This window comes from Lathyrus oleraceus, chromosome 5 (assembly GCF_024323335.1).
Source record: "Lathyrus oleraceus cultivar Zhongwan6 chromosome 5, CAAS_Psat_ZW6_1.0, whole genome shotgun sequence".
NCBI lineage: Eukaryota > Viridiplantae > Streptophyta > Magnoliopsida > Fabales > Fabaceae > Lathyrus > Lathyrus oleraceus.
In genome coordinates, this window is record NC_066583.1 from 303807957 (window position 1) to 303816401 (window position 8445).

The window sequence follows — 8445 nt, forward strand, 5'->3', positions numbered from 1 at the left end:
ATACTTTTTCACTTTTGTCCTTTTCTTCACCAGCTGTAATTAGTTGGAAGAAGGAAAAGAATCGAAGTTTCCTAAAGAATTTAGTGCAACAAGAATACAAGATAAAACTAAATTAATCTATCACTTAAAAAAAAAGCATAGTTTTTTAGTGTTTTTCAACTAGGGTAAGTGTGAAAAACAAAACAAAAGATCACAATAGATAAAGAAAAAGATAAAAAAAAAGTTAACAAAAAGGTACAACAACCCCATCAATACTCTCTCTAATGTCTACTCTTTTTTTCTTCTTCTTCTTCTTCAATAGTTCAATTCCACCATTACTAACTTTCTCTTTTCATTCATTCATCTATGGCTGCAAAAATCCAAAAGCTTCTTCCTTCCTTCAACAATCTCATCAAAGAAATCATCAAGTTGAGCAACAAGATTATCAGCACCAGATCTAAGAACACCAAACGAGCCCCTCAAATTCTCAACTCTCTCTCTAACACCATCTTCACTTTCCCACTCCATAACACCACCACCTTGTGAACCTCTTCTCTCTAACTCCCCCCTAAGATCCTCCATAACAACCTTCGATCTCCTGAACTCATGCAACAACATCCCTGGCCCACCATTCATTCTCCCCATCTCCGCCGCCACTCTCTGCTGCAGCCTCGCCGTCGAGATCATAAAAGCCGATCCCAGAAACAGACAACCCTCGTACTCGTATTCCTCGTACCCTCCGAAAACCAAATCCGATGATTCCGGCCAACAGTAAACTAAACCGTATAACAGTATCATCAACAACAACGAACTCACGTTTCTCATTGCGTATAACACTCCTCTGAAACCGTTGAAACCGTTAAGCTTCGATTCAATTGAAACTCGCTCGTCAAAACGCAATGAAAGCGGTTGAATCCTCGTTTCCATCAAAGCACGATTCTCTTCTTCCAACCCAACACCTTCTCTTCTACAAACTGATATCGCTCGCACAATCTGCATCATCAAAACTAATAAAATCAAATCACAAAACATAAAAAAAAAATCTTTTTTTCTTTATTGTTTTTACAACTTGTTCATGCAAAGATTGAATTTTTTCATTTGGGTTTGAGTGAAACCTGGCGAGAGATTTGTGGGGTGATGTGAATATGAGAATCAAGAGATGAAGTGATGTTAGAAGAAGCAGAGTAATAGTTTTCGATTCCTGAAATGCCAGACTTGAGAACATGACAAGCTTCCCAAAGTTTGGAACTTTCATCCATGTATTCATCAAGCCATTTATCACCAACTGGAAGATGAAGTTTTTGAACCAAAAGGGTCAATTGGGTATGTAAAGATCGAAGTAAAGAAAGAGTTCTTTGAAGGAATTGAATTGACATGAAATTGTTGGTTAAGAAAACTCTTTCTAGATCGTCAATTCCTCTCGTTAGAAAAGAGTAGAAACCATTCACTGAGTTTGTTGATGAAGGATCCATTTAGAGAAAAGTGATTATAGAAAAAGTTGAAAGAGTGATGAAGAGGAGGGAGAGATAGTTGGGAAGAGGGAGAGGGTATTTAAATTGAGAGAGAGTGGAAGAGGCATAAGGGAAAAAAAAGAGGAGAAAAGTGAAAGGAATTGGAAGAATGGAATATCTTAGAAGCTCAGGTTTCTAAGGTTGAAAAGGATTGTTGGGGGCAATGATGGGTGTTTCCTACAGAGGGGAAAGGATGATTGGTAATATGCCATTTTCATTGTTTAATGGACACAAACATGATAGGTAAAAAAATAAATAAAAGTGCTTTCAAAAAATAATATTAAGAAAAAAAAAATAATTCACATAATTTTTTTTTAATGATTCACTACTATCATAGATGGTTGAACGTCCCGATCATTCGATTTAAAAATTCTTCATCGAGTGTGAACAACATCATGATTTGCTACGATCAACAAATTGAAATCGATGCAGTCACATTTTTACCGTGTTCAATTTAGATTTAACTTCTATTTTAAAATTATTTCTTAACTATATTATCTATATTGTTTTGGACTAATGAATCGAGATTTCAGATGGTCAACAACATCTCGAATGCGTGACTGTGAGAAGTTATTGAATGGACGATGTTATGATGAACATTCTTTTCGTAACATTTTATTGAATACTCACTTTCTTATTAATGAAATACAGGTTAATCTCTCATTTTAAATATGAATCATTAGTAGAATTCACGTATGTTTTTGTTAAAAATAAAAATAAATGTTAAAAGAGACCGTCAAAACGAGTGTTGTTAATTTTTTTTGCCATATAACTATTTTTTAAATATATAGTTTTCTTTAAGTTTTTCTATTATTCTTTTGGTGTGTGAACCTTCAAACAATGATTTCTAACACATTCCATTTATTTGTATTATTTGTATACTATATATTAGTACTATATTAAGGAAAAGAAACCGAAGAAGAGGGAGCAAGTTAGTGAGATTTTGTTATTTTTATTAATATACATAACATTTATAAATTGGAAAATTATAAGGTTAAGATTTTCCTAGGTACAAAGTTTGACTGAGTTGTTTTGAGTGTTCTTTGGCTTTTTTTCCCCTCAATTTCTTCCTCGAGCTCCTGAAATTTGCTATCAAATCTTCAAACTCTATTATATTGAAATTTGAATTTTTGTTTTTCCTAGGTATATATTGTCCAATTTAATTGATATTTTTTTCTCAAAAAGGAGAAAATGGAATGATGATGCTACTTGTTCTTATGTGTTTTCATAATCTTCTCCAATACATAAATCAGTCTTTTGAGGCCATATATGCTCTTTTTACCACTTTTATTAATAAGTATCATCAACTTTGTTTTGGGACCAAGAACTGAAAAAAGATGATGCTTCCACATATCCCTTTACCGCTCTTTATTCCCATTGTTTTGCATATTATTTAATTCTAAACACTAACTTCTAACTAGTATAATCCAAATCCAAAGTATCATTAAAATTGCATATTTGTTCATTGTCTTAGCCATTATCAAAATTAAATAAATAACATTTATTCACTCCATTGACCTATCACTTACTATTATTTATTGTTTTGTCTACACTCTTTTATTGATCAGAATAAGATTTTAACTAAGCATTCTCTAATATATCCGTTTTTTTTTGTTTTTTTTTTGTGCAAAAATCAATATAAACTTTTATAATTCTTAAATTTTAGAAATGCACGCGTGTTTCTTTTATCACATCCATATTTTTTATCAAGACGGTATAAAATTTTATGTCTGCTCCGTCCTATATTTTTGTTGGTTATCGCGAAACATACTTAAACGAGCCAAATATATTGATAGGAAAAAAATTAAAATTAAAATATAAACAATTTGTTTAGCTACATAGCTTCATGATTGTCCAGTATTGGAACTGGGTCCCATAATATGTGTATTGAGTTTTAATTGAATTGATTAAGTTTACTATTTAGTCACTAATTGAAAAGAAGGGCACAAAGTGTTTCTTTTCTTTTCTTTTATTAACAAAAGTATATATTACATTTTATGCGATTCTTTTTTTCCTACTTTTTCATATATACGCTCGAATTAGTACTATTTATGTGGATAAATTATTTAATTGGGGGACCATTACTATGAAGAAATCTAAATTATGCATTGGGTTATGTAACATGTTATTAAATTTTGGTTGAAACGAGTGCTCGTGGGTTTTTGGAGAATGGGACATGTTAGAAGTATGTTGGTCTTGAAAGATTTAGTTTTTGGAAAAGTAAATAAATATTGAAATTGGTCATCATAGGTAAACAAGAGATTGCACGATAACATTATATGGGTGGGTACCTCATAACAACAAAAGAAGCTTACATACAAGATGATGTCATAGGGTGGCCATTATGTTTCATATTTACTATTACTACTACCTCATTTCTAAAAGAAACCATGTTACTTTGCATCAAAAGAGAAAAATAAACCATGGTTACTTTTGTACACAAATTAATACCCTCTTGTGTTTTATCGTATTTGACATCGTATAATCAAAACATTTGATTCACCAATTTCATTTTAATTTGATTCGCACTTATTTGATTAGATGATCAAATCAATAACCAATTCGGATCAGTTACCTCTTATCCTCGAGTCCAAATTGGTTTTTAGAACACTCTGTATAACATATATGGTATTGATTACATATTGACAAACTCATATTACTTATTACTTAGAACTATGTTACTATGTTATATGAATACATGATTGAGATACGATATACAATGACACCGTATATATAGAGTTGTTTTATTATTACACAAGTTTTAAAGCGAAATAAAGCATTATTATTAAAAATAGGAATGTATATTGATTAATATTTAGAGTGTGGTTAAAATCTAATAAGTCTTATGCAATAGTTATTTTTTCTTTGGTGATCTTGAGAATCTTTAGTAACAATGTAAAAAAAATAAGTAGTAATATGGATCGAGGTTAAAATCGTGAACGAAATCATTTTCTTATTAGTATTTTAAGTATTCTTAAATATTTTAGTGGTTGAAATATAGGAATATTCAGGATAATTCAGTCTATACTCGACTTTGCACAAGATTGATTAAAACTCGAATGCAGGAAAGATGAAATCTAAAATTTTATGTGAAGAGGATAGACTTTTGTGTTGTATTTTCATCTGAATCTAGAATATTCAATTTATATGTCAAAGTAGTGTTGTTTCATAAGATTGCGACATTTGATGAAACACACATTTTCAACAATATTTTTACCAAATATTGCATTATTTTGCCTATAACAACACTTTTACCAAATGTTGCATTGTTTCGTTTACATCAGCAATTTTATCAAATATTGCACTGTTTTGCCCACAACAACACTTTTACCAAATACTGCACTATTTCGCATACAACAACATTTTTTAACGGCTGCGCTATTTTGTATTTTGCAACATTTCACGAAGTACTATCTATTGTGAATTCAAAATACAAACTGTCTACTGCATCACTTCACAAGTGTTGCCTGCTTCTGAATTAAAAAAAAAACTTTCACTTACATATTTTCTTTTCATTTTTGAACACACTTATATTATTAATTGTTAATAATTTACAACAACCCCCACTTGTTCTAATAATGACAAGATCAATTCCAAAAAAAAGAGAGGAAAAGAATGTTAACACAGTTAAGTATCTTTCGATTTGAATTTATCCTTAGTAAGGATAATATAAAGTTTAATTGGAATATTAGACATGTATGCTTTGAACTGTTATGTCTTGTGATTATATCGACGTTACCTTACACACATTCTTTAATGGTTCTTCTCCTACATCTCTCGGCCACCACTATTTATGACCATGTGCTTCTCCTATTTTCTTGAGTTTTTCATGAGAGAAACTTCAACTTTCACTTTGAGACGTCACCATCTTGAAATTCGTATAAGTGAAGTTCATTTTGTATCTATTTTCTGAGATACATATCCTCGATATAGAACTTCATTAAGAGTTTGAAAAAATTCAACCCTCAATATGTAATAGTCAATATTGTCATAAAAGGTTGCACAAGCATACAAATCAACGACTTGTTATTACCCATTGAATCTTAGGTTAAGGTTTGTTAACTTCATATAGGTTGCTACCGTTGTTGGAACCCTTATTCAAGGAGTTTCAAACTCATACCTCTCGAGATAGTCTTTACTAAATCTCTGGCCAATGTTTTAGTAAATGGATCAAGCAAATTATAGCTCGATTGCATATATGTGAATGAAATGATTACATCCTTAATTAATTTTATCATGAAAGAATGTCTAAGTCCTACTTACCTAGATTTTATATTATTCACTTTTTGTATGCTCCAGGTAAAGTGACTTGATTACCGCAATGTATAAACATCTTTGAAACATTGTCTTTTGCCAATGGAACTTCCAATAGAATGTCCCTCAACCATTCAACTTCTTTACCAGCGGAAGCAAGAGCCTCAAACTATGATTCTATAGTTGAGAGAGTGATCCATACTTTTTTCTTTCTCTTCTAAGAAATTTCACCTCCGACTAGTATAAGATCCGCCCAAATGCAGATCTATGATATTCAACACTTGATATCCAACCCGCATCATTATATCCTTCTAATATGACATGAAATCTATCATAATAGAGATCAAGATTTTTTATTTTTATAAGATAGCCAAAAATCCTAATGATGGCCTTACAGTTCTCACTATTTGGATTGCTAGTAAAATTTACTTATTTTACTAATTGTAATTGCTATGTCGGGTCTAGTACATTGCATACATTTGCATATTCCAATTGATCCACAACTCTTCCATCATTCTTTTGAAGTTTGACACTAGGATTAAATGGAGTATTCACTTTATTAAAATATAAGTGTTTAAACTTTTCAAGTACTTTCTCAACATAATGTGTTTGACTAAGTTCATAACCCCTATATTTCACTCTACTTTGATCTCTAAAAGTGTGACAACTAGTCCAAGATCATTTATCTTGAATATGAAAGTTATAAACCTCTTTGTTTCTAAAATGCCATTCATCTCATTGCTAATGATCAATATGTAATCAACATAAAGACAAAGGAATATCACAATATTCTCACACAACTTTGTGTACAAACACTTGTCACAATAATTAGACGAATAAGGTTTTTAAATAATCATGCATGATGATGCAAGAAGGTTTTTAGATGAAGTGAGAGATGAAATTATGAGCAATTTAAAGTAATTTAGCATGAATTACAATAAGTACCTTAGTTATGTTCACTTGTCTCAAATATTCACTTGAATTTCTATGTTCAACTTTCTTGATCAACTTCATCATCGATGCGCATGACATATTTGAACCATTTCTTCTTTGATAATCTTTGTCTTCATCAAAACTGAACTAGATATAAGATATATTCTTCACAATCTCCCCCTTTGATGATGAAAAACTCTTGCGTGTCTCCCCTTAATCGGTGAATCTTATAATCACAGAGTCAAACTTTTGATGTTTTTGTTTCGATGCTTGTTTTAATCCCTAAAAGGATTTGACAAGTTTGTACACTTTTGTTCATTATCAAGAAATACATAACCTTTTAGTTGCTCCATGTAAATCTCCTCATCGAGATATCTATTTAGGAATATTGTTTTGACATCCATTTGAAGAACTATAAGGTTATGCAAGGTAGCTAATGTAAATGAAGCTCAAATTTCGTTGTACTTGCTACTAGTGCATACCTGTTAAAGTAATCACGGAGAACTTTCATCACGAGGTTCTTAATTTTTGGGAATCTCGAATTCCTTATCCTCCGTGAAAAGGTTATCAAAATTCCATATCTAGGATTCAATAATTACATTAGACTCCAAATTCAAGAGTCTATATGATTTAATGTTAGATTTACAACCTACAAAAAAATATTTGACACCACAATGATCCAACTTGTTCCTTTTAGGGTCCATGTTTTTATAATAAGCTACACACCCGTACACTAATTAACTAATATTTTGCGCTCTGTCTTTTCATGCATCATATGGAAAAATATCATTTTTTCTTCAAAATAATTATATTCATTATATGACATAATGACTTTGTGACACAACAAATTTTATGTCATTATTCCATTGCCAATAAAATATTAAATAATAACCATTTTACTTTGAAGTTACACTTCTATTTGAACATATCTAAAATATATTCAATGCATTAAATATTTATAGCAATCGACAACCATAATCATGAATTTTATTTTAGAAAGAGGTTTAAAACATAAAAGTCATATAGACCATATTAACTAATACTCATTTATTTATATTCTCTTAAAATAAATATTTTATTTCATAACTAACATACACATAATGAATTATATTTCTTAACTTCATGTTTAACGATGTTTTGTGTTATATCCATATAAGAGTTGTAACAACTCGTATAATATATATCTAGAATAATATTATACAAATGTTAATTCTTGGTACTGACCCAACATAAGTGCCTAATGACATCATTATATACACATGTCCAACTAAATACATCAATGACACATGTTATACAATAAATCCTAAAACTAAAATCTAAGAATTATGTACAATATATTCATTATACACAACTCCACAGCTGAAGATCACAATAACCAGCATCCTTTGAAACATCAATGCACAACTCTTCTTGTAGATATATAATATGCAAAAAACACCTAAAAAGCAACAAAAATATTGGGGTGAGATAATAATCTCAGTGAGTTCCTCTATCCCATGGGTCCTCTCGGCTCTATAGGATTTTCTAATCAAATCCTAACTCAAGTTTTCATCTCTCTTACTTCTGTATCATTCACACAAGATAACTAAGACTTAAGTGTCTAAGGGATATTCACAATGTATAGAAATATGTCACTAAGTTATCATAACTCAAACAATCACTATTCAAATTCATGAAACATCAATCCCCGAACAGACCTACATCTAGGCTAGGCTCGGTTCACACATGCTCGTATGATTCGACTTTTATGGAGGATATCAAGTCCTAT

At 30.8% G+C, this 8445-nt stretch overlaps 1 protein-coding gene across 1 annotated transcript; it reads right to left on the reverse strand.

Moving 5' to 3' along the window:
- Window positions 1–95: 95 nt before the first annotated feature.
- On the reverse strand, window positions 96–1685 carry LOC127084152 (uncharacterized). The gene is made up of 2 exons (XM_051024552.1): window positions 1095–1685; window positions 96–972 (listed from the first exon to the last, which is right to left on the reverse strand). The coding sequence occupies exons 1-2, from the start codon at window positions 1449–1451 to the stop codon at window positions 340–342; spliced, it is 990 nt and encodes a 329-aa protein (XP_050880509.1). The 5' UTR covers window positions 1452–1685; the 3' UTR covers window positions 96–339.
- Between the last annotated feature and the right edge of the window lie 6760 nt (window positions 1686–8445).

Coding starts and splice junctions, on each gene's coding strand:
- LOC127084152 (XM_051024552.1), bottom strand. CDS start 1,451: ATGGATCCTTCATCAACAAACTCAGTGAATGGTTTCTACTCTTTTCTA. Junction 973..1,094: donor CCCCACAAATCTCTCGCCAG/GTTTCACTCAAA, acceptor TTGATGATGCAG/ATTGTGCGAGCGATATCAGT.